A 25,322-nucleotide genomic window follows, 5' to 3' on the forward strand; every position below is an offset into this window, starting at 1 on the left:
AACTACAACGCCTAACGAACTCATCACAGCTTCCTTTCAGGCTCTCTCGCCTTCAAAAACGCAAAGCCACCTCCATTTTCATCCATTTCCATCTTCCCTCTCTCTCTCTCTCTCTCTCTCTCTATATCTCTCTGTCTTCTTTTCTTTCACTCTAACAACTATAATTTATCCAGACAGAGACAGAGAGATAGAGATAGAGAGAGAAATTAGGTTTTGCAATCCAATGCATTTCTGATACAGCTGCTTGAGAGTGTTTTTCTTTTTATTTTTATTTTTGGCTCATTCTTCTTCTTCTTTCCGAAGTCGTAAAAAGCATGTCATTTTCGGACTCGGACGTCTCTTCTCATGGCGGAGACTACAAGAATTTCCGCCAAATCAGCCGCGACCGTAAATCTCCTTCCTTCCTGTCTCCCTATTCTTTGATGAGATTTTTTATGTGAAGTTAAATGTATGCTTGGTATCCTGATACCCGAGCGTTGTAATGTTTGCATATCAGGATTTGATCAGGTGGATGCATTTGATCACTTAATTGAAAATAGTAAATTGATTTGATCTAGTGCTGTAAGAGTCTGATAATTTCTCTCCAAATTTTGAATTTTTGGATGTTGACAAGGAAATAGGTTATCATGTACAGTTGTGTGCATATTTACGTGCTTAATAATCTAGACAATCCAAAAAAATGCAACTTTTTTTTAGTTTTTGTTTATTCCTTTCTTGTTAGCTTCCAGCTTTTTTCTACGGAGACCATTAGGCAATATCATGAATCAGTTATATAATGAACTTAAGTTTCTCTTGGAAACGGGAGGAGAAACAATGCAGCTGAATTGTTTACTGGACTATTACATGAGTAATTAATAGGAAGGTGTTCTTTTTGCCCTTTACTTTGTGCTTTATCGGAACTAGGGAGAGACTACTTTCGAGTCAATTAGGCATTCTTCAAAATTATACCTGTAATCTTTGTCTCTTCCTTCAGAATTTTTATGCCAAATTAAAAGGTAGAGAGAACATTCCACAAAATTGGTAAAAGAGACAAAAGAGAAGGAGAAAATATAAGAGGTTGTTGGATGTATGATAATATAACCAATGATGAGAACACTGGCGGCGTGGAGTTCTTTAGGTGCACTAGGTCTGAACTATGATAAGTTACCTGTACATATTTTACATGTTTGAGGTTCACTCTTATCAGGGGGAGATAGAATTTCCATCTCCAATATGTCAATGAAAGATAAGGAGTCGTTTCAGCAGTTGCAATCAAACAGCTATTATAGGATCTCCTCTGTCCTGCACAGGGCAGAGTGTGTTTGGTCTGTGGTCTTGGCAGTTATAGAACATTATAGTTTTGCAAGGTTCGTAGTTGTTCCTGGGGCCAATTAATATTGAGTTCTCTGTGAACTTGCTGAGTGCCTACAGTTAATGCAGGAGAAATTACTTAGTTGACTTATTTAAAGAACTAGGTGATGGATTTAGAAGGACAGGTGCATTTCTCTGACAAAGGACTTTGTTTTCTTGGTTTCAGGATTGTAGTGGATGAAATCAGCTAACTCCCTTCCTTCCTCTCAAAACTTGGAAAATACTTTTTTGGATTTTGCCAAGTCTTATTTAGCCTTGAATCTGTGCATATTTGTTATATTACATGACTGAAGTTGATTGATAACAAAGATATTGCTTTGAGGCTGAAGTGCTAGGAAAGTGAATATGTCCCATCAACTTTAAGTGTCATACATCACGGAATGCCACTATCCCAAGAAAATGAAAAATGGAATGCTACTGCATATTTATCTCTTACATTGATGTATTTATCATATTATTTTTTTTCTCTTTCTCTCACTGTTGTTTGTGATAAAGCATGCATCTCTACTAATCAACATATCTTACTACTCTTTAATTTTTGCATACGAACATTGGGCATGGTGAATAATCTTGCGGTTCTTTGCTGGAATCTACTAACTTGTAGGGCTATTGCATGAGATGCTTCGGTCATCCAAATCAGAGGATTCAAGGTCATCATGGAAGGTAAAATTTACAAATATCTTACAATGTTCCAAAGAAATCTGTTGTCAATAAAATAGAAAAGGATTGGTTACATGATACCATAAGATTTTAGACTTCTAAGTTTTCAATTGTTGATACTCAATATTTAAGCTTTATCTTTGGTAACATAGATATGGAGTCTGGAACCTGCTAAGGAGTATTTTAATGCAATCTATTCAATAAATAGCATATGTAGGCTACTTAGTACTGATAGCCAACAAAAGCCAAGTGCATTTTGAATAGAATGTTCATGAAATCTACTCATTTATCGAGTTTTATATAGGCTAATTTATGTTATTGCAAAAGTGGGTGAAACCAAATTCAATGCATTTGCAAGCAACCAAGACTGGTGCTTCATATTCTTATAGAGATTTTTTCTCTTATTCCTTTCCTTTAGATTTTTAGTGTTGTCAAAATAAGTATTTTGTGTCTGCTGCAGGTACTCATCATGGATAAAGTTACAGTCAAGGTCATGTCTATGTCATGCAAAATGGCAGACATTACTGATCAAGGAGTTTCATGTGAGCAAATAATCACAATGTTTATGTTTCATTCTACTTGCCCTTTTCATGGATTCTTATTTTCTGATTTATGTTAATGTCAAACATGTGTAGCAGTCTAAGCTTAATGTAAAATTATTTGTCAACGATTTTTTGAAATCTAGTAGAAATACAATGTTTGCAATTCTTTTTGCTTGTAATTTTGTTGTCAGCGTTTAAGTGTTTGGTGCTGAATAACTGGTTTATAATGCAGTTTCTTCTTTTGCATTTTGCCCCTCTGCATATGTACTGTCAACATCAGCACATTTTCATAAATCATTGACCACCGCTATAGCATTCTTGTCATATGTTTCTTCTATTTGGTTAAGAAGTAATCGATTCTATCTCTGATATTGGCAGTGGTGGAGGACATTTTTAGACGAAGACAACCTTTGCCATCCATGGATGCCATATATTTCATTCAACCTACAAAAGAGAAGTACAAGATCTTTTTCATGCTTGCTTATGATTAACCTCATTTAGTTTTTTCATGAGAGAAAATTCATGTCATGTACTCATTGGATGCCCAATGCAACATAAAGATGTTGCTCTTGATATTCAAAGTTTATGTTGTTTATGTCTTATGTAATTACGGCAAATAAATAGTAAATAACAGTTTCATATGTTAGTGCCTTAAGTTCAACTTTCTCATACCAAAGCTCCTGTCTATTTGGATACTTGCTATGTGCAATTTTTTCAACTAAAGGACCTATTTTGTATATGTATCATCTCTAATGAGCCTCAAGCATGAGAGAACATGGAGTGAGGGAAAAACATAAAAGGTAAAATGAATCAGTTTACTTACCAGTTAGAACGTTTAAAACAGAAAACGACGGAAGCAAAAAACCGTTCCTGAACTGTTTCCATTTGAATTAGTTTTATGATGAGAGATGACCTTAAAATTTCATCATTAGTAAGAAGGTTATTACTTCCCATCTAGATATCTTTCTTAGAAACAAATGAGGTGTATTCTTTTCCAACTCTGTATGGACATTTGTTGCGCTTCACATCTTAGAACTTTGATATGTTGAGATCATCTTGTGTAGCTTTCAGATCCTTTAACTTGAATTTCTTTGTGCGCTTAGCGTATTTATTCTTGCCATGTTTTCCTTTGTTTAATTTTCTTTGCATGTTTGGTTCTTATGTACTTTCCAATTAGCATACAGATTTTCAGCTATTGACACTCAGACAAGAGAATGAATTCAACTTCTATTTTTAGTTCTTAGGCAAGTAACCCCTGTCATGTCTGTAAGTTTTAATTTCAACTTAAGGAACAATACCTTGAGTAGTGAATTTTTTACTTAAAACCTCTCTCCCCCCCCCCTCTCTCTCTCTCTCTATATATATATATATATATTGTGCAATCTTTTCTATTCTTTTCATCTTGATGAGTAGTTAGACTGCAATTCATGTGAACAGGGAACTTTGAGAATATTGTCAAACCTTAGCTTTTAAGGGAAATTAGATCCAACTTTTTTCTAGTTTTTATTACTGTCTTCTCCTTCTAAATTTAAACTAAACCTAAAGTGGAGATTAAATTTTTTACCCAGTTAGCAGGATTGCAATTACTATGCAATCTTTTGAGCTTTAACCTAAAGAGGTCTAAAGAATAATGTTTATTGCTGCATTTTACCTCCCAATAGACTTTGCAAATGAAAATTTTGGAGTTCCAAGAATTGATCCTGGTTCGTTTATTTGTTTAAACCCAATGTTTATGTTATTTCTCTCCATCATTGTAAAGCAAAACTAGTCAAATATTATCATAATTAATTGCTGCTCAATTACCAAGTTACTTGAATTCTATAGCTATTTTCTTTTACTTCTAATTCTATCTCTTAATCCAAGTTCGACTCCTATAATGCTCTTTTTCTTTTGGTAATTTGTATCTGCATCTGGCTTTTTACAATTCAAATGCAAGAACAAAGGGGACTAACCGTCTACTTTTTGGTAATTTTGCAGTGTCGTCATGTTCTTGTCTGACATGTCCGGAAGAGAACCTTTGTACAAAAAGTATATGAAAGAACCTGACTTTAGGAGTCCATTCTCTATTCTTACATGTACTTGAATTCAGTTACTTCGCATCTTTCTGATCCTCCTATCCTTTTCGTTTACTTTCTCCCTCTTCCTCCAGAGCATACGTATACTTTAGTTCAACTGTATCGAAGGATTTGCTTGCTCGTATCAAGAATGATACTAGTGTGCTACCACGTATAGGTGCATTGAGTGAGGTTACAATCAGTTTTCCTGTGCATCTAACTTGAACTACTTATTATTTTGGCTTTCAATTTCTTAGAGGTTTCTGATTCATTTTCGTTGTACTTATTGTTATATTATCAGATGAATTTGGAGTATTTTCCTATAGACACTCAGGTACTTTCGGCATTGCTTTTACTAATGCATGTTTACATGTTGCATTAACTACTAGCAAAATAAATAAACATGAAAAAGATGCCATTTTTAAAGCATATATTGGATGCCTCTTGAAAAGAAGATAGATCAGAAAATTATGCAAATATTTGTTCAGCACTCACAGACATTCTGCATGATGATTTGCCTGCAGTACTTTTTGAGTACTACCAGAAATGCATATATTTCTGGCTTTAAAGCTTTGTATAATTAGTTAAAATGGAACCTTTCTTTGTAGGGATTCATCACTGATCATGAAAGAGCGCTTGAAGATCTTTATGGTGAAAATGCTGAAAATTCTCGAAGATTTGATGTTTGCTTGCATGCTATGGCTACTCGAATTGCTACGGTTTTTGCTTCGTTAAAGGTAACAAGTTAGTATTTGGATCTCTGATTACTAACTTGTTCTGGTACTTGTTACATGTTGTATAGATAAACCAAACTCTATTAGCTAAAGATGAACAAGCTGCTGGTGTTTCACAATGCTTAGATTCTTAGAGAAACCCTTTCTCGACTGTAGTTTTTCCTGTGGACAGCCTTATTTCTAAATTTTTCACTGGGTTTGAAATCATTTTATGCTCCGAAGAGGCATATTTCACCTTTTAATAACTATTTGGAATCTATAAAATCAAAGTATTGGTGCCGAAGCTGGTAAAGCATTAGGCAACTAAGGGTTGATGAAAAAATTTTGATGTCGAGAGCAAAAGCTGCATAATAAGTACTGTAGATGGAGCCTGGACCAAAACTAATAGGATGCATGGATGCCTTTCATGTTGTGCAAGCCTGCTGAAATTTGCATACTTGGAATATATTCAAAATTGGAGTTTGTCCTTGACTATTATTTTTCCTACTGCTGATATCATTTGTGAAAAATGGGGCTACAGAAATTGTCCCGTTACACGATTTAGTTCTTGCAAGAAGTTTATATCTTTTTTCCTATTTCCAGGAATTCCCTTTTGTCCGATATCGTGCTTCCAAGGGTCTTGATTCATCTACGGTAGTATCTCCTCGTGACTTACTTCCCACAAAGCTGGCGGCTGCTATTTGGAACTCTATCACAACTTACAAGGCTTCAATTCCTAACTTTCCCCAAACAGAGACATGTGAACTGCTTATTTTGGACAGATCTATTGACCAGGTTTTCATCAATTTTGGGATTCTATCTGCTCGAGCGTGGTGAAAGTTTTTTGTATCATTTAAATTTAATTGCGATTGTTCTTTCTACTCAGATTGCTCCCGTCATTCATGAATGGACTTATGATTCTATGTGTCATGATCTACTTGACTTGGATGGAAACAAATACGTGTACGAGGTACCAGTTACTGGTTTTGGTGATCCATGCTATTCTATGGACTGTTTTTTTCTGATTAACATATCACCGATGTCAGGTTCCTAGTAAATCTGGTGGCAAACCTGAGAAAAAGGAAGCTCTTTTGGAGGATCATGATCCTATCTGGCTTGAGTTACGCCATGCTCATATAGCAGATGTACGTGTCTGGTGGTATAGTTTTGCTGGTCATTGGCTTATGTCATATATGGTGACTATTCTTACTTAAGATATTATCAGGCTAGTGAACGGTTGCATGAGAAGATGACAAATTTTGTTTCAAAGAACAAAGCTGCACAATTACAACAGAGGTTGGTGCTAGAGAATGTGGTCTTATTCATTTCCACAACTATTATCTCCGATCATTTCTGATGTGTTCTTGATTTCAGTTGTTGACGTATTGAATGAGTTGTTATGATGTTCTTGTTATTCTGTGTACTAATATCAGTGGCCTGGGAATGAAAAAGTCTTCACTGAGTTGGATTTAATGCTTGTTTAGATTCCTTTGGTAGTAGTAACTTATAAAAGAAATTAGTGATTACTACACCCAGCATTGAAGCACACTCAACAAATCATTTGAGACATGAAGGTAGATTCAAATAACACACACTCACACCCACACAAACACGCCCACATATATGTATATATATATATATATTTGCAAAAGCTTATTTTTACTTTCAATTTTTAATAAGGTTTTAGTAAATGAACTTTTAGTTCAAGACTACATGGCATATCTAAGGAATCTAACAAAATGGCCTGTTGACCAAAGAACTTAGCATGTTTTCACACCACAGTGGTCAGGTCTTTGACAAATTTATCAGTCAGAGAAAGAGAAAATAATAATTGTGCATACGTGTTGTGAATTGATGAAATTATTGCACCTGCAAGGTTCCCACTTGTAGCAGCCGAAGAAGTTAACATCAAAATCATGCGTCTGAAAATTTCGAGAAGTGATTTAGTTCATGAATGTAATTGTGATTGGTTGCCCATTTGGTGCAAAATTTCGGTTGTCCATAGCTTTAAGGCTTACAGCATGGTTGTATTGGTAAATAATGATGCTGACAATACGTGATATTGGACAATGATCTATGTGGAACTTTAAATCTGTAATAGGGACTGGACCAGTGTATACTTGCTAGTTATTTATTTGGCAAATCTAGAAAGTGTTCTTCCACACAACCATCCCATCAAAGTTCAATTTTATCTACTAAATGGTGTGCCCAATTACCTTTCATGCTTCTTGATCATAGTTGCTTCATGCTATTTGGTAATTCTGTGCAGGGATGGTAGTGAATTATCTACAAGGGACTTGCAGAAAATGGTTCAAGCTTTACCACAATATAATGAACAAATGGAGAAACTCACTCTACATGTTGAGGTTTTCTTTTCCTACTTTGTTGTTTGATTCTAAGATAATTCGGTTGCAGTTTGCACATTAAAGCATTTCGGTCATTGAATAAGTGGGCCAAGGTGGATAAGTCATTTCACTCCTTTTATCATCTAAGATTATTGGAAGGTGTTTTGTGAAATCAGTTGACTGGTTATTATTTGAGATATCACCTAGATTGCTGGAACATAGTTTAATGGAATATTTTCAACGTAAAGAAGATGTTGTCTAATCATTTATCTGTTTTTATCAGATCGCTGGAAAAATTAACAGAATTATTAGAGATTTGGCGCTTCGGGAACTTGGCCAACTGGAGCAGGACTTAGTTTTTGGAGATGCAGGAACTAAGGAAGTCATCAATTTTTTTAGGTCAAAGCAGGTTTGAAGATTTTTTAATTTTTGTAGGTCGAAGCAATTTAGAAAATTTTTTTCTGTTTTCCTACTAATTTTACACATCATTAAAGTCCTACTGACAGAAAAATTTACCTGTACTTTGATTTGTTTTGTTTAGGATGCATCAAATGAAAATAAGCTGCGCCTGATGATGATATATGCATCTGTGTATCCTGAAAAGTTTGAGGGTGACAAGGCATCAAAGCTTATGCAGGTGGCTGATTGCTTTTAAGGTTTTCCTAATGGCTTACAATGTTTCATATTTAACAGTTCTCTCTGTTCTAATTTGACATGGATAAAGCAGAGCCATAAAAGTTGTTTTAAGTTGAATATTAAGATACAATAAACATATTATCAATATTTAATTGCATACCCAAACTGACATAGTGATGAAGCTAATCTATAGTGGAAAGCCACAAGGGACCTTCTTGATGATCCTGTCTAGGATATGTTTGTAGTGATATATGCAGAAAACAGAAGTTGTAGTGGAGAAAGATCATGTTGCTTCCTCATTTGAAATATCGATTGTCTTGCTCCTGACTGATATCAATCTATTTTTATCTATTTAGTCGGATAAGGATTTGTGTGTGGATTTGAATTTGTGATCCAATACATATCTACTTCATGCAAGTCAAACAAGTTGGTCTAGATCTTCTTGCTGTAGGTTAAAGTGCCAATTTTGAAAAAGCTTATAACATCAGATATTCAGAAATTTTAAACCTATCATATAATATGTATAGGATTACCTATATATGAACGTGGAACATGTATTACTTGATAGGTACTATCAATTTCTGGATTAAAAGAATAGGAAGCCTTTAATACTTGTGAAAGAGGATATGTCATCAAAAAAATGTAAGAAGAATGGTATCCATGTTTAATTCTGCTGCGTCAGTAGCTGATTTTTCTATCTCTTTTTGTATCTCCGCCGCACATCAAGACAAACTACAAATAACCGGACCAATCACTCTTCAATAATTGAATACTCTCTTATCAACATAAACATTTTGAATTAGCATTAGCATGCACTGAGCTGTTAAGCTCCATTTGAGTACTTCTAATGTTAAAATCACCAAACAGAACAATGGCATTGTAGCAGCACCCACTTTCTTTGTCTAACAACATCACAGGTTTTGACCTTTGATCTTTTGAAGCATGAGAAGTTTTTCATGCAAGATTGTTGAAAGAAATGAACGTTGCTTTTTGGTAAACCCAATTCCATCAACTCTTATAAATGATGACACTCCTTTTTTATGTTTATGGATCTTACACTGGCCAATTCACGTGACCTTTCTTCTTTGAACATCCATTGTACTCTTACTGTCTGTCTTAAATTTTTGAATCTTTTGATGATAATAATCTTTTCTTGTTTTTAAATCCTACTTGTACTATTTTGTTATTTTCTGGTAAATAGATTGCTTAGGTCTTGAATTTTATGTAACACGACACTCTTGCTCAGTGATTTTGCATTTTTTGCTCTTGGTTTTTAACTTCTTGATCTGTATACGTTTTGATAAGCCAAATAATGTCCAGTGAAATTTCATGAGAATTACTCTGTGGTCTATTCTTTGTCAGCTGGCAAAACTATCTGTTGAAGATATGAAAGCAGTTAAAAACATGAAATTGATTGAAGGATCAGCAAATAGAAAGACATCTGGGGGTTTCTCACTGAAATTTGATTCAAAGGTACATATGTTTGGGTTTTTACTTTTTAAATCAAAAAACGAAAATAGCCTGTCGGTTTTGAGAATCAAGACTTGGTGTTGCTAAGTTCTATTGTTTGCCTATTAGAGGAAGCATGCAGCAAGAAAGGATCGAACTGGAGAGGAAGAAACGTGGCAACTATTCCGGTTTTATCCCATGTTAGAGGTTTGTCTAAGCTCTTGTATTTGTTGCTTTCAGTGCCCAAACTGTTTCACGCACACACATATACATGTGTGTGTATTTTGACAATCATGAGAGTGATAATGCTTTCAAACTTTGGCAGGAAGGAAAGACTACGTTCACCTTCATTTATTTATGTTAATATCACAATTACTCAGCTTAGAATCTATATTCTGATTTAGGGGAAAATCACGTTATCTAAGACAAGTTCTCTTGATTAATAAGTTCAGACAAGTTATTAAATCACTTTCTTTAGTTACTGAAACATAGAAAGTTGTACGCTAAAGCGACAAATTGAAATGAGATTCATTTTCTAGGAGTTGCTTGAAAAGTTGAGTAAAGGTGAATTGCCAAAGGATGAATATCAATGCATGAATGAACCAAGTCCAAGTCAAACTAGCGATCAGGGAAATGGTTCCTCACATGGTAGATCGACAAGGACTGGTCAATCATCCGGCCCGCACTCAATGAGATCAAGGCGTACTGCAACATGGGCACGACCTCGCCTTTCTGATGACGGATATTCAAGGTACTCTCTTGTCTCTCATCTCATAGTTATGCTTATAACTTTGCAGTTTTAGACTCCACTTGCCCTACTAGGAAGAGATGATATGTTTTAGATATGTCAGTAACATTTGCATGTGGTAATGCACAATGCCTTTTCAGTTCTAGGGTGCAATTCGTTTACTGAAACCAAGATGTAAGAACAACAAATTTAGTCTTCATGGTCATCAGAGAGAACTTTTATATATGGTTTAAATGCTGTGATTCCTATCTCTATTACTCAACCTTTTCTGATATCCCAAGTTTTCTGATGCCTTTTATCTGTATTTTTAGTGATTCCTCACTGAGAAATGCATTGGATTTCAAGAAAATGGGACAGCGGATATTTGTGTTCATAATTGGTGGAGCAACTCGATCGGAAGTACAAATCTTCAAGCTCTTCTCTTTCAGCAGCAAGCTCTCAATTTGTTTTACAATATCATCATTGTACAAAACAAAGACATACTTTTTTTCTAAATTTTGTAACCTTTTTTGCAGCTTAGGGTTTGTCACAAACTTACATCAAAATTGAGGAGGGAAGTTGTTCTTGGTGCAACTAGTATTGATGACCCACCAGTGTACCTGACGGTATGCTTTTATTGCTGAATCCTTGTAATTAATCTTTTTCTGTCAATCCGTCTTTCGCTCCCGTATAATGCCCTACATTAACTGGTAATTTGAAGCATCTCAATGTTCAAGAGCATTTTAATTTGCTTGGTTGACGTCTATGATTTTCATTTGATTCATATGGATACATAGAACAATCATGGATAGGAAAAGCAAAATTGTTATAAATTAACGTTTAATAGTCTTACGACAGTTTTTTGATTCACCTGGAATATGAAACTTCCAGTGACTAATCTTACTATCAAATTGCAAGAACTATTAGTAACCTTGGTCATTGAATTAGTGAGTTTAGAAATATATATATATATATATATGTGTGTGTGTGTGTGTGTGTGTGTGTGTTAGAATAAATCCGTAAACACATGTAGAAAAAGTGTTTTCGACATGGAAGAATTGAACCACACTGTTTGGATTGATCATTTTTTCAAAAGCCAGTTTTTTAAATATAATGCTACAATAATACACAAATAAAAATAATTTAAAAAATATCCCATTCATACAATATATCAAATATTTCGAAAATATATATATAGTAAAAGTTTTTCATATACACTATTATAATAAAATTTTTCAAAAACACCCCAAAAACAGCTAATTCAAATAGTAAAGCTGAGGTTGGTTGTTGCAATTCCTTGAGAAGTTTTTAGTCTTATTTTGCATGTAACTTCTTGTTTGATCGCTAAAGGAAGTTAAGATAAATAATCTGTAATCCTAACTGCTGTTATTATTTTAAGTTATTCATCATTCCATGCGTTTTTCTTTGCTTTTTGTTTTCCAGAAGCTTAAGTTGCTCTCGGAGACAGAGCTGTCAATTGATAGCATTAGAATTTAGCCCAATGGCCCTCAGCATGTTGTACGCTATGAAGTTGTCTAACTCCAGCAGGTTTGTCTTATTTATACCTGCAAAATCCTTTACTGTTGCTGGTTGTCAATATATTCCAGTTGCCTTCTTTTTTTTTTTTCTTTGTTTGGTAAGAAACATATTTGCATTTGTTTATGGTGCAGGATGCAACCCATATATGGAAAAGTGGAAGTGAATCTAAGCAAGGTTACTCATTCCTATTTGACCATGTCTAAATGGAATCATGGGTGAAAACCCAGAGTTAGCTGGAGAAGAAAACCATTTTGAGGTTTGCTATTGGAATCAAATCTTGTACAGGCAATGGAGTCAATAGTAGTTTGTCACTTTGGAAATTAAAAGTTGGCCACTTCTCAGGTTGGATGCAAGCATGATTTCAAAAATTAGTTGCAATTGAAATTGGTTACTCTGCACGTATGATATTGCAGGAGGCAATTTCACCGCAAGTTGAGTTTTTCTTTTGAGGAAATGTATTCAATTGGCTGATTTTGTAACATTAAGCTGACTAAGTTTTGGCAAAATACGATTTTTGTTTCTGGAGTATGAGCCACTTGTAATTTATTGTTATTTTTTTGACGATAATAGTGCAATGCTACTCCTATATTTTAATTAACACATTCATAAAATGTATGATTTTTTACTTTTCAATAATTGAGACAATCACAAAATATATAATTCTTACTGAGTAATGAGATACAAGATAATTTTCTTTATATTACCCTCCAAACTTACACGATGAGCACGTAAAACCTGATTAGAAGACAAAAACATATCCAAGGGGAAAAAAAAAGGGGGAAAGAAGGGAATCGTTTAAAGAATTTTTTTTAATAGATATTAACACACTTAATTCATATCAATATTTTAATATTAACTACACTTTTTTAAGAAACAAATACCTAAGACTCTCCTTAATGAAAGTGTCCATTAAACATCCATCAATTGTTTAAAGTAATAAAATTCAAAACTTAATTCTAAAACCATTAACTTTAACCTCTATTATTGAGTTTCATAATCCTACCTATGCAAGGGGATGTAAAAAAAAAGTTACTCCAATTATCAAAAAGTCATAATCATCTCAAAGGAATCAATTCTCCCAGCATTCAAAAAAAAAATTCTCCCAAAAGGGGAAAAAGAAATAAAGAAAACTCCATTGATTAATTCCAGCACTGCATATGGTGCCTATCTTTAAAAAAAAAAAAAAAAGAAAAAAGAAAAAAAGGTCCCAATTATATAAGTGGTTGTTTTACTTGTCTTCACATTCCACCATTTTGATCAATATTACACAGATTTCGGCAATCAGTCTAGGCTTCTGTTTGATCGTTATTGCAATTCCGAAACTGTAAAATTTGCGAAAAAGGATAAATTGTGGTATCGAATTGATATCAAGGCAATGGATTCGGTTCTTCCAGTTACAGTAGCAGTATCGTTGATCGTAGGAGCTTTAATCGCATTTCTAATTTTCGGAAGCTATTTCCGGAAACGAAAATCCGAAGTCGAGTCGATCGCGAAGCCTGAAAAGCTTCAAGCGAATCAAAATCTAAGCCAAAAGCAGCCGTTGAAGACTAACAAGAAATCTCAGTCCAAAATTCACTCTCACTCTCACGCCGCCGATAAGGTAGGGTTTATTAATCCTTTCTTTATCTTAACTTGGTCAAATTTTGAATTTTGAATTTTTTATCTTTTAAATGGGATTGCGATAGTTTGGATAGCTGAAAATGTATAAGATAATCGCTAATTAAAGCTATGTACAACTTTTATGAGGACAATGAATAGATATTTTTTGTTTTGTAAGTTTTTTTTAAAAAATTGTTGTGCAATTGATTAATAGAAGATTCTGAACTTATTTAATTGTATTATATGGTGGATTTCATCGTGAAAAAAAAAATGTAGGAGGCGAATAAGCGGCATCATCCGCTGGATTTGAACACGCTGAAAGGTCACGGTGATGCAGTCACGGGGCTGTGTTTTTCTACGGATGGACGTAATTTGGCGACTGGTAATTCAATTAATATCCTTTCATTTTATTTTGAAGTTATATGAATGCTTTGTGCAACTTTGATGATTTTGATGGCCGCTAGTGGAATTATTTCTGCATTAGATTCAATGAAGCTGTTTTATTACTTTTTTGTTAAGCTTGAATTTGTTGCATGTGTGTTACTGATTGGTGGATTAGTAAAAGGAAGGTTGTGCTATTGGACTTGAAATGCACTTCTGGTAATGTACACACGAAGACTTCTATGTTCAAGTAAAATAGATTTAATCCATAGGTTGAGTTCATAAGGTGGACTTTAGAATTGGCTCCCGAGCACAACTCACAGGCATTTCATTTTTAGAACACGAACAAGTTGACTTACAAGCGGAGATAGTTAACATTGCGTTGAATTATATTGATCTTTTTTATGCTTTTGTGTAGGTTTTTTCTCTATTTCCCTTTCTTCTTTTGGTCTGATTTTTTCTGTGTTCCATGTAGCTGGACTGTTTGATAGTCATATCATGCTCTTTTTTTTTTTGTGCATACAGCTTGTGGCGATGGGGTTCTGAGGGTTTTCAAGCTGGATGACGTTACCAACAAAAGCTTCAAGTATGAGTCTTTAGTTGCCCTTAATCTTTGGTTGCCCTTAATCTTTAGTTGCCCTTAACATTTTTCAATGCTATATTGTTTGACATATAGCATATTTCTTCTTTAAACTCTGACATCTGTAATTATATCTAGGTTTCTTAGAATTAACTTGCCTGCCGGAGCTCATCCAACAGCAGTTGCTTATGCTGATGATACAACTTCTGTAGTTGTTGCAACTCATACGCTGTCTGGCTCTTCGCTGCATATGTATGGAGAAGAGAAACCCAAAGCGACTGGTGAGTCTAAGCAACAAACAAAGCTTCCTCTGCCGGAGATCAAATGGGAGCACAAGAAGGTTCATGACAAGAGGGTCATTCTTACCCTAGTTGGAACCAAGGCGACATATGGCGGTGCAGATGGCAGTACTGTAATCGTGTCATGTTCCGAAGGTAAATCTTTTGGCTGGGCCTGTGGCAGTATAGTAACCCTTTCATTTAGTTTAAGTAATTTGCGAATTCCTCTAGACTTCCATTTACTCTTTGTGGATACGGCTATTTTTATTTCCCTTTGGATATAATGTAAGAGTCTGGGAAAGATTTACATTTTCTTTTACAAAATCCTGTCATCTTACAGGCACAGACATTACACTCTGGCATGGAAAAACAGGAAAGGTCTTGGGTCATGTTGACACGAATCAGCTAAAAAACACCATGGCAACTGTATCCCCCAATGGGAGATTCATAGCTGCTGCAGCTTTTACTGCTGATGTGAAGGTGATATTCTCGAACATTTCCATTCATTGGATTGCAATGTAGTGCCTTCAGGCTCTGTCCCTGTGTTTCGCAAAGTTGATCTTTTCTACTCTGGGTTGATAAGTGTTGGAGTTGGTGCCATGGAGGTACCATTTAGTTGCCTACTTCATTGCATGTTTTGATGTTGCATTAGTAGCTTACCATGGGGCATTGGCATAACTGCAAGAGTTGTTAAGTTGAATAAGTGGATTTATGGTAAGGATAGGGTGTCATCATTGTATTTAAAGGTGCTGAATATAGTTGAAAATTTCATTAGGAAATGCATGCCTATGAAGTTCTGGTTCTGGTATGAGAGAAAAGAAGAAAGATTTCAGATGTTCTCTACAAAATGATAGTATTCAACATACATACCTGTCATTTACTTTTGGGAATATATATTTTGTCGCTGAATATTAAGCAAATAAGATTGAGCAGATTTGTAAATTCAGGGACTTGGCAATTTTCAAGGCTATGGAACTTAGGGATCACATAAATCTTTTCACTTTCTATCTCAAATAAAGAACCTGTTCTGAGTTCCTAGGAGACAATCTGGACCAATTCTAGAAGTTTGAAGTTGAGTGAATGACAAAATTAAAAACGTATGGGTAGCTGGAGGCTTTGAAACGTATGGGTGAAATACATCTTCTTGGCCAGAATCATTCCATTCTGCTGCTGTGACGCATTTCAGTACTTATATTTGTAAGACTCAGCAATATGAATAAAAACGTATGGGTAGCTGGAGGCTTTGAAATATCGTAGTTTAATTGTCTGCCAGATGAGCAATTTTTTACCAGAAAAGAGCCATTTTGATTGGAGAAATTCCTAATGAGTGCATGAAGTTTTTTTTTTCTTTTAGGGCTTTTTGTTTTGTTTGTGTTCAGTCTGTGTTGGACAGTGGCATGGAGCTCACATTAAATGGGAACAGTGCTTTCTTGAGCCCTTGTACATTTTTTTAGTGATTCTGTAATTGCATCTGAATGATATGGTGCTAATTTTCTAATCCTTCTCTTTCTCTTTGAGGTATTTTCTCCTACCCTCTACTTCATAATTGTAGACTCACAGGAGTCCTTCCACTGTGACAGGTTTGGGAGATTGTGTACACCAAAGACGGATCAGTGAAGGAAGTTTCAAAGGTTATGCAGCTCAAGGGGCATAAGGTCATATTTTTTTGTTAAAGGCTGTGTTTTAGAGCTTTTGTTGTTTGTTTGCCCGTTGGCCACTTCATCACATTTTTACCTGTCGAAACTGCATGGATAGTTTGACATGGTTAAAATTTCTGAAGCATCAAATGGTTGCATTTAGGAATTTCACATTTTCACTGTGTCTCTTTGTGCTTATATCTGCATATGGTTTTTGGTTTTCCTTTCTTTTTTGGGGTGGATGTTAAGATGTGGAGAATAACATTTTTAGAACCATGAGTTACATTTGAATGGAGTAAGAAATTTAGAAATGGAACTGCATTGTCTAAGACAGATAAGAATGCATTGTCAAATCTTTTTCCTGTTCCAAGAATATGAGATTCTTTGTGTTATTTTGTCTGGGAACTATGCCTGGTTGTAGATGGATATACTTTTCTATTTTCTATTTAATTATGAATGCATCCAATGAAAAACCAAAGGTAAAAAAGAAAAGAAATTACAGCTTGACTAGGATCTTCTTTGAAGGAGCAGTTGAAATTTCTGTACTAGATTAGATGCTAAACAATGTCCTGCCGTTTCTATATGAATAACTGTAGAGCAGCTTTGTTAGTATGGTAGTTCGTCTTGATTGTATCAGCAACTGTAATACAGACTTTGTCATCTTATCTTTGCTTCTCATTCTTTAACTTTCCATGTGGATGGTTTACAGAGTGCAGTTACATGGCTGTGCTTTGCCCCAAATTCAGAACAAGTCATTACCGCATCCAAGGATGGTTCAATTAGAGTCTGGAACATCAATGGTATGTTAAGCTTGATTAATTTGAAATTTATCTGTTTTGCAAGTAGGATAGTTAATTTTGGCACATTGTCCTTTGTGGGATGGTAGCATAGTGACACACTGTGGTTGAATAGATCTTCTACTCATACAACAAAAAAATTGTAAGGAAAGACCACTGCTTGTTCTGAAGAGCTATAGCTTGATATGGGTGATATTTTCAAGGAGAATGCTCTGATAGTCTGGTGTGTCATTTCACCAGAATTTCTGGGACAGGATATATCCAGTCTTGTAGCAGAAGATTAAATAATGGGGAAAATGTGTATCAATTCTTGCTGTTTGATTACTGGCATGCTTTCTATCATTCCCAAAAAATCATGGGTTGACACTGAAAACAAGAAAGAAACAGAATAAACACAGAAACAAATGTGGTGTACAGTTTTTCCTGTCTATGGATCAGATACAACTGAGAAACCAGAAACACATGTTTTGAATTTTAATGGCGATATTACCAGTTAAATGTGCTGAATGTGCCTCCATATGCCTTTTATCTTTTATTCATCTTAGTTTTCTTTTCCCCATCTAGGTGGCATCACTTGGTATGTTTGTGAGTCATTTTGATTTGGGATTGCATTCACACACGTGCTTGTATTATAAACTAGAGCTGTGAAATGGGCAGCTGAAGATTACTAACTTCAGTTCCTGGTGATTGATAATAGCGTTATCAAAAGGAAGCATCTGCAAATGCTTCCTTTTCTTTGGAAAATTTAATTTGCATCTACTTATGGAGTCAGTGCACCTAATTAATCATGTATTGAATCATATATATAGCAACTAAAAATTTAAAAAATGAAATTATGTACTGGTGGTTAACTCGGATCTAGTAAAATTACAGAACTTTTAGCAGTGTAGGAATTGTTGAAATTCTTTTGTCTAACGTTATTCTTTCTTTTGTTGAATGTCAGGCATCCAATAGCAATCCATATTGTGGTCAATCATTTTTTTTCTTTTTTTTTTTTGGCCTTTCTATTGAGATCAGTTAGATGAGTTGAACTGATCTAGTTTGTCTGCTCATTTGAAGTTCGATATCATCTGGATGAGGACCCAAAAACTTTGAAGGTGTTTCCCATTCCACTTCATGATGCAAACGGCACAACTTTACACTATGACCGTCTGTGTCTCTCTCCTGATGGGAAGATATTAGCTGCCATTCATGGTTCAACATTGCAGTGGTTATCTGCTGAGTCTGGGCAAGTTTTGGAAACAGCTGAGAGAGCTCATGATGGTAAGCAAAACTATTGGCACGTCCCTCTGATTCTAGATTCTACTTGGCAAAATAAATTTTAGCTTTTTTTTTATGTAAGTTTAACCATCTGCGACCTTGTCATTTTTTTAAATTTTTCTTTTCGTCTTTTTCAGCTGACAGAATCAATTATGTTGGTGTTCTGATAATTTAAACTAAGCCAGTGAACATGTGCATTGTATATAGATGAAGCACTTGGGATTCTATATAATTCAACTCACTAGTCATCAGTACATTAAGAAACATGTAAAATATGTCGGCTACTCCCTCCTATTGCCTTTTAGACCTACGTTTTATTCTATTTTAGTTTGCAAATGCTGTCGATTGTCTTGTCACTTTGATTAGTGACTCAAGGTTTATAGCATGGCAAAAATTGGGAAATGTGGTTGTCATTCTTGGCTAGTTGGCTACAAGAAGAGGCTATAAGGGCATTCTTGGCAATTATCATGTGAAAAGTGTCCTATTAATGTGCTGAAGTTGTAGGTTTTTAATTTTGAGCTCTTATGTTCCAAAATCAACTGTATCATTTATCATGCAGGTGATATCACGGACATGGCATGGTCCCCTACCCCCATTCAAAGTGGTAAGTTTCTCTCTGGTTATGAATGTTTCTTATCTGTTACATATTTTATTGCTTTTTTTCTTGTTTTCTTTTTTGTCCTCCTAAAACTTGGGACAGGTTTTAAGAACTTGTGTATAAAGCATTTAGTTGACTGATTACACTAGTAATTTCTTCTCTTTACAGCTAATTTCACATCCCAAGTTTCTTGTCTGATTAGCTTTGAAATCGTTATTGGTTGGATCTCAGTTTGTACAGCTGCTGGAATCCAACTTGTCTAAAGTTGGGACTTACACCACATATTCTTGTTGTAAAACGGACTTCTATGATGTTTTATCTTAAGCGTGCAAAGACGCCTTGCCACTGCATTGAGTGCCAAGAACAGCATAGAGTATATTCATGCGCTTCTTGTTTGTCACCAGCATCCCAAGACATGCGGAGCTGCATATTTGTGCTGTTTCTCATCAGCCCTCTCTCACTTCCAGTCCCACCTTTTCTTTTGCTGCAATTTTAGGAGCAGCAACAAAAATGTAGCTCCACATGTGATGGGATCTCTTTTCCTGAAGCCTCAAAATTGGTTTTTACACCTCTAGTGACTTCTACATCCATCAAGTTCATAGAGGTGTCAGCCAAGAAAAAACTGAAAGAAACAAGGGCATGAAACTGCTTGTTCTGTCTCTTTTCCTTTGGTCTGCACATTATGTTGATTCTCATGTCTTTAATTTTTTTCTCGTCTCTGGTTTAAAACAGGAGATAAGAAATTGTCCGTTTTGGCCACAGCCAGCATTGACAAAAAAGTGAAGTTGTGGGTGGCTCCAATGCTTCATCCATCATGAGAAATTCTGCAGGTGTTCTGCTGATAGACGGGGTCCATGGAAGTGCTTCAGATGGCAATTTTTGAGATGTTGCCTCTCTTCTATTTGGACCGAATGCTGCTACAGGCTTGCCTTGGAAATTACAAGTTTACCCGGAAAACCATAGGTGATGCGGAATTTGAGTTCATTGCTGAGGTTTAAAGAGGACTTTAACTTCTTGTAGCGCTTCCTTCTCACAGAGATTCTCACCATCGACTTTCTTTGCCGTAGAAATTTTACAATACAACTGGAAAGTTTTCATAGTTCATTTCCTGTTAAGTTGATGTATTGTTAATTTATCATCTGATGTAGCGAGAGAGAGAGAGAGAGAGAGAGAGTTTGTGTGTGTGTGTGATGAAAATTTTGAATTCTAGCAATAATTAGAATATTAAATGCGATGCCAGTTTAATCATGTGAGCCTGATAATTGTGCTTTGATGGTACGTCTTATTACTACGAGTCTAGGTGCAATGTTTTACCTTCAAATTTTCATTAATTCAAAATTTAATCTTCCTTGCTTTTTTTTAGTGATATTCCCCTTTATTCTAATTAACCATAGTCAAAGGCTGCAAATTTCAGCTGTTAAAAGGTGTAGAGAGAAGTACAGGACAGAAGAGACTAGATTGTCAGAATTGAAGACTGACGAGCCAAAGTAAATTTAGTGGGAAGACTTTGAACTAAGTGGATGGTGGATACAAATACAATTATAAATTGTTGGGCAAATGGTGGAACTCATTTTATTCGCATTAGCGGAATATCATGGCTCAGTTTGAATTAGCTATTTTCAATAGTGTTCTTCAAAAATTTTACTGTAACTATATATATATAAAAAAAACTTTTATTACAGATGTTTTTGGAGGTAATTTTAGAATTTTTTTTTTAGGGATTTTTAAAATATATTTTGAGATATTTTTATAATTTATCACTTTTTTGGATTTTTTTTTAAAAATTTTACACTATTCCCTCCCTCCTCCTCCCTCTTTCCTCTCTTTCCTCCCCAATCCCCTCCTTTCCCCTCGCCCCCAAACCCCTTTCCCACTTGCAGGTGGTCGTAGCGACTCCAACCACCACTCTAGCCACGACCAAGAAGATCGCAACCAGATCTGACCACGATCAAAAAAGTCATCTAGTCACGACCAACAAGGTCGCAATCAATGGAGGGGAGCAGGGGCAGGGAAAGGGAAGGGAGAAGGAAGGAAGGAGGAGGAAAGACTAAGAAGAAGGAGAGAAGAGGAGGGAGAGTCATGGGTGTGGAGTTGGTGACGGTGGTAGTGGTGAGTGATAGATGATGGTGGTGGGTAGTGTGTGAAAGAAGAAAGAGGAATTTTTTTTTACTTTTTTAAAGAATTTGAGTTGTTTTGTATTTTTTTGGATTGTTTTTTAAGTTGTTTTTAGAGTTTATTATTGTAGATGTGAAAAACAAATACAGTTTTTCAAAAATCTATTAAATCCAAATGTTAGTTTACCAATTTAAGTTATTTGAGTGGGCAAAAGTATACAAGTTGAGTGTCCACATTAAATAAAAATTAACTGAGTGACCAAACGTATACTAGCAGTGACCATTGGAATTTTTGACCTAAATTTTTTGTACTCCTCAAGTCCGATTTGATATCTAATTGGATACTCAATGTACTTACGCATTTTCGATGGTCAAAGATTACAAATTTTTTAAGCTTTAAAAAAAAAAAAGAGTTTACGGTCTTAAGAATAAATTCTAGAAAGTAACGTACTCCTTAGTGCATTTTTTGAAAAAACATTGACCATGTAAGTAAAATAAAGCAAATTAATTATGAAGGCCTAAGCCAGTAAGCCTAAATAGAAAAAACATGCTTTAACAACGCCCACCGTGGGGCTCGAACCCACGACCACAAGGTTAAGAGCCTTGCGCTCTACCGACTGAGCTAGACGGGCTCTTTGTGTTACGACAGACGAGATATCTTTTTATTTGGTTGGAAGTGTGATTTCAACCTTGCCTAAAGAACATAAGTTCGGAAAAGGGTTAGCTCCACTTTACGCTCTTTAACTATATCTAAATTTCTTGTTAAAAAAAATATATATGAATTTCTACTTTAGTCCTTAAACTTAAAAATGAAACATTTAAATTCCTAAACTATAAAATTTATTTCACTTAAGTAACATCAATAAAGAAGTGAGACAGATTTTATGTCTAAGTGAGTATACTTTAGGGACTAAATTGGGACAAACTTTATACTTTAGGGACTAAAATGGACTGATTCTATAGGGACATAAGTAAAACAAAATTTTTAATTTAGGGATTAAATGTCCCATTTTAAAATTTAGGAATCAAAGTAAAAACTCGGATATAGTTAAAGGGTATAAAGTGGAATTAACCCTTCGAAAAAGTACGTACATAACTTTATAATGAACAATCTTTGATACCAATAAAATTGCAGAGCTAAAATCAAAAGCTGATATACATACGATTTTCAAGAATCATTGATGCTACTCCAAGGCCAAAACTTTTTAATTGATTCTGATGTTGGATTCTGATGTTTACTACTTGAGACTTTACTAAAATAATTTTTTTTTTTTTTAGAAATTATGTTTTGATGGGTATTAAGCTGCATTCCACTTTCAGGTTTAAATCTAAAAAGGGGATGTAACTGGTTATCCTATGGCGTCGTACTGGAAAAGCGAGATTCAAGAAAAAAGAATCAACACAAGCTTGATCCATGAATTTGACCACCCCGCAGCAAACAAGAACAAAGAATCTGAAATCCAAAGATATCACAGCTGCAGTACAATGATTATGCTAGCAAAGCTGGCTTTAGCATAATTGAGAAATGAGAATTTCTTCTTCTGCTTTTATCCTCTGTCCTTGGGTTGGAAGAAAACCAACCACCAACCAACTTGAGTCACGGAGATGAAACAACCAATGTTATATGGCAACACTTTCCTTCAGTGCTTAGACAGCAAGATAAGGTAAATTTTACAGAAAACCCTTCTGCTTGCAACATTGGATTGCGGCATCAAACATGCCTTCTATGCCATATTTGTATTCAAAACCAGTGTCCAAGAGTTTCTTTGATGAAACACCACCATATTTGAATCCTGTCATGTCCCTCAAGGAACTGAAAGATCAAGTTGACTTCAGCTGGATTTCATCATACCAATGTGTGTGCAGTGAAGAACATTAAAAGGACTTACAACCAGCAAAGATGACTGACTTACTCAGCACTTGGTATTGGATACTCTGGGTATCGAGCTGACAGACATTCGGCCAACTTGTCAATGGTAATCTCAACAGCAGAACAAATATACCTCCCTTTGGCATCAGGGTACTCGAAGAGAAAGATGTGTGCCCTGGCCAAATCATCAGTGTGCACGAATGGTGTACTCAACAGATGCTTGTACTCATCTTGGTAACCTGCAAAATCACAGATTAAAAGGGGATTACAAGTAAAATCTTATTGATCAGGATCTTGTCGAGACTTCAAACTTGTCTTCGCTTGTTCAAAGCTAATGCAGATGTAAACAGGGCAAATAAATTAGAAACGTTCTTCACTAGGGCGTTAGTCATATGCGTTTACATGGTTGCTCCTCGCAAATTCCAGCGTAGCGTGCAAAGGCTAATAGTGCAATCCAAGCGCTGTCTATAGTTTTGTCAGTAATATAGACTGAATGGCCCCTTCCTCATAAGCTTTTCCTGATGCCTCGCAGTTTCAAAGAATAGCAACACAAAGAAATGAGTCATGCTATTATACTACTGAAAAGGAAAAGCTTACCAAAGATCATCACCATCGACATGCGCACGGAGCCAGGCAGAAAAGGGCACACAAAGGGGCCGTGTATCCAAGTAGGAATTACGCTGACAAGATCAAGACCATGTTTCTCTGCAAATTCTAAGGCAGCCTTTTCTGTTAAGATCTTGGTAATCGCATAAGTGGACATCCCATGATCTCCAAAGTTCCTCCTAACATGATCTACATCACTCCAGATGCTCTCATCCATTATGTCTAGGCCCTTATCATTGAAAGTGACGGTGGATGCACTGGAAGTATACACGACTCGTTTTACTGTCTTTGAATTGAGGCATGCCTGTAGAATTCCAATTGTTCCACTGACAGATTTCTTGATCTTTGATTCCTCAGTTTCTTTGCTCTCAATGTCTATTGGATGAGCAACATGAAACACTCCCACGCATCCTTCAATTGCTGCATTAAAGCTATCTGGCTTATCCAGATCCGCACTGAAGATCTGCAGTCTTCCTGATGCACCGGGCAGGTCTGTGAGGTAGTCAATGTTTCTCTTGCGCTCTGACAGTGAACTTCCAAGTGTCATATTTTTGTAAATTTTGGAAAAAAATATTCCAATCGCAATGAACTTTTCTTCCATCTAATAGAGATTGGAAAAGCTTCAATTTCTTTTTTCGATGTTCAATTTACAGTGACTGACAACTGCATATTAATGATACTTAATTGATACAAAATCAGTGTGCATGTAAAAAGCTGACGGTACTAAATTGTATGCCAGAAAAGTACACACTGCAGCTTTCCCTTGAAAGCTCCATCATCTCATAAACAAACGTCCTTCCAATACACAGACAAAGATTTTCTTATTCAAATAAAAACTAGGGCCAGCTCGTGAATTCAAATAGAGTAATTTAATCAACACTAGCACATGCTTTGCAAACTCCACCTTAGTCAGAAAAGCAAGAAAAAGAAAAATAGTCATCTTAGTTTAAGATCAATAGAATAGACAGCCCAAATAAAAAAGAACTTGTCAGATATTCAGCAGTCATTTTAATACAAACTGAATTGGCAATCAGAACCTAACCTGAAGAGGACCTAATTGTAGTGTTGACAGAATAACCACCTTCAAGAAGCCTTTTGATCAACCATGATGCAAAAAATCCAGTTCCACCTGTTACACACACCCTTCCCTTCTCTATCTCCTTGTTCTCTTCCATTAATTTCAGTTTGTTTCCCTCTAAAATTCTGGTGCAAGTTTGCTGGCTATGCAGTTGATCAATAATCTCTTTAACATATCTAGTCTATTGGGGAATGCCCTTGTTTTCAATTGGGCTTCAATTGCTGATGTGGCTGGTTTCCATTGGTTGATTGGTGGTCGTCCGGCCTGTAGAAATTCTCAATTGATGGTCGTCCAGCCCGTTTGCCAATTGGACGTCTGCCTTTTTGTTTGCTTGGACGCCTATCAATTGCTTTTGTTTCTTTGTTTGTTGTTTCCTGGAGAGTCTTCCGATAAAATTTGGTCCCACGTTGCCGGCTAAATCGCAATTATTAATTGTTATCTTTTAATGTACAATAACCTGAATAATGTCTGTCTTATTTTTATTTTGTTGCCCATCCGTTGTACAATTA

At 35.5% G+C, this 25,322-nt stretch overlaps 3 protein-coding genes and 1 non-coding gene across 5 annotated transcripts; 2 read left to right on the forward strand and 2 right to left on the reverse strand.

Annotated features, from left to right (window-relative positions):
- The first annotated feature begins 6 nt into the window (after positions 1-6).
- Positions 7-12,543, forward strand: LOC113722645 (protein transport Sec1a-like). Of its 2 annotated transcripts, XM_072075266.1 has the most exons (22): positions 7-387; positions 1,955-2,013; positions 2,471-2,552; positions 2,931-3,009; positions 4,530-4,580; positions 4,702-4,798; positions 4,908-4,940; positions 5,215-5,343; positions 5,923-6,114; positions 6,206-6,289; positions 6,366-6,464; positions 6,545-6,615; positions 7,589-7,685; positions 7,948-8,073; positions 8,206-8,301; positions 9,663-9,773; positions 9,879-9,956; positions 10,289-10,500; positions 10,809-10,896; positions 11,013-11,102; positions 11,920-12,024; positions 12,147-12,543. In XM_072075266.1, exons 1-21 carry the CDS (start codon positions 315-317, stop codon positions 11,971-11,973), a joined length of 2,001 nt encoding a protein of 666 aa, XP_071931367.1. In that variant the 5' UTR covers positions 7-314; the 3' UTR covers positions 11,974-12,024; positions 12,147-12,543. The 2 variants fall into 2 exon arrangements, with proteins under 2 accessions (XP_071931367.1, XP_071931368.1); XM_072075267.1 differs by lacking the exons at positions 7-387; positions 1,955-2,013; positions 2,471-2,552; positions 2,931-3,009; positions 4,530-4,580 and having other exon boundaries at positions 4,718-4,784.
- Positions 12,544-13,247: 704 nt separating this feature from the next.
- LOC113726759 (uncharacterized) lies at positions 13,248-20,393 on the forward strand. The gene is made up of 10 exons (XM_027250630.2): positions 13,248-13,615; positions 13,891-13,996; positions 14,521-14,581; positions 14,714-15,009; positions 15,194-15,333; positions 16,434-16,508; positions 17,200-17,290; positions 18,347-18,550; positions 19,107-19,151; positions 19,878-20,393. Exons 1-10 carry the CDS (start codon positions 13,391-13,393, stop codon positions 19,961-19,963), a joined length of 1,329 nt encoding a protein of 442 aa, XP_027106431.2. The 5' UTR covers positions 13,248-13,390; the 3' UTR covers positions 19,964-20,393.
- A 1,425-nt stretch (positions 20,394-21,818) lies between these two features.
- TRNAK-CUU (transfer RNA lysine (anticodon CUU)) lies at positions 21,819-21,891 on the reverse strand. The gene has a single exon. It is a non-coding gene; the product is annotated as a tRNA-Lys (tRNA).
- A 764-nt stretch (positions 21,892-22,655) lies between these two features.
- LOC113726760 (vestitone reductase-like) lies at positions 22,656-25,177 on the reverse strand. The gene is made up of 4 exons (XM_027250631.2): positions 24,778-25,177; positions 23,727-24,257; positions 23,173-23,368; positions 22,656-23,072 (listed from the first exon to the last, which is right to left on the reverse strand). The coding sequence occupies exons 1-4, from the start codon at positions 24,908-24,910 to the stop codon at positions 22,931-22,933; spliced, it is 1,002 nt and encodes a 333-aa protein (XP_027106432.1). The 5' UTR covers positions 24,911-25,177; the 3' UTR covers positions 22,656-22,930.
- Positions 25,178-25,322: the final 145 nt, after the last annotated feature.

This window comes from Coffea arabica, chromosome 2c (assembly GCF_036785885.1).
Source record: "Coffea arabica cultivar ET-39 chromosome 2c, Coffea Arabica ET-39 HiFi, whole genome shotgun sequence".
NCBI classification, from domain to species: Eukaryota; Viridiplantae; Streptophyta; class Magnoliopsida; order Gentianales; family Rubiaceae; genus Coffea; species Coffea arabica.

What these genes read in the sequence shown, in the direction of transcription:
- LOC113722645 (XM_072075266.1), top strand. Translation starts at nt 315, where the DNA reads ATGTCATTTTCGGACTCGGACGTCTCTTCTCATGGCGGAGACTACAAG. An exon ending in AGAGAACCTTTGTACAAAAA is followed by an intron (nt 4,581 to 4,701) that starts GTATATGAAAGA and finishes CTCTTCCTCCAG; the next exon opens with AGCATACGTATACTTTAGTT. An exon ending in GGTTTTATCCCATGTTAGAG is followed by an intron (nt 9,957 to 10,288) that starts GTTTGTCTAAGC and finishes TTCATTTTCTAG; the next exon opens with GAGTTGCTTGAAAAGTTGAG.
- LOC113726759 (XM_027250630.2), top strand. Translation starts at nt 13,391, where the DNA reads ATGGATTCGGTTCTTCCAGTTACAGTAGCAGTATCGTTGATCGTAGGA. An exon ending in CTTTTACTGCTGATGTGAAG is followed by an intron (nt 15,334 to 16,433) that starts GTGATATTCTCG and finishes CCACTGTGACAG; the next exon opens with GTTTGGGAGATTGTGTACAC. An exon ending in TGCAGCTCAAGGGGCATAAG is followed by an intron (nt 16,509 to 17,199) that starts GTCATATTTTTT and finishes GATGGTTTACAG; the next exon opens with AGTGCAGTTACATGGCTGTG.
- LOC113726760 (XM_027250631.2), bottom strand. Translation starts at nt 24,910, where the DNA reads ATGGAAGAGAACAAGGAGATAGAGAAGGGAAGGGTGTGTGTAACAGGT. An exon ending in TACAATTAGGTCCTCTTCAG is followed by an intron (nt 24,258 to 24,777) that starts GTTAGGTTCTGA and finishes GTTCACTGTCAG; the next exon opens with AGCGCAAGAGAAACATTGAC. An exon ending in GTCGATGGTGATGATCTTTG is followed by an intron (nt 23,369 to 23,726) that starts GTAAGCTTTTCC and finishes GTGATTTTGCAG; the next exon opens with GTTACCAAGATGAGTACAAG.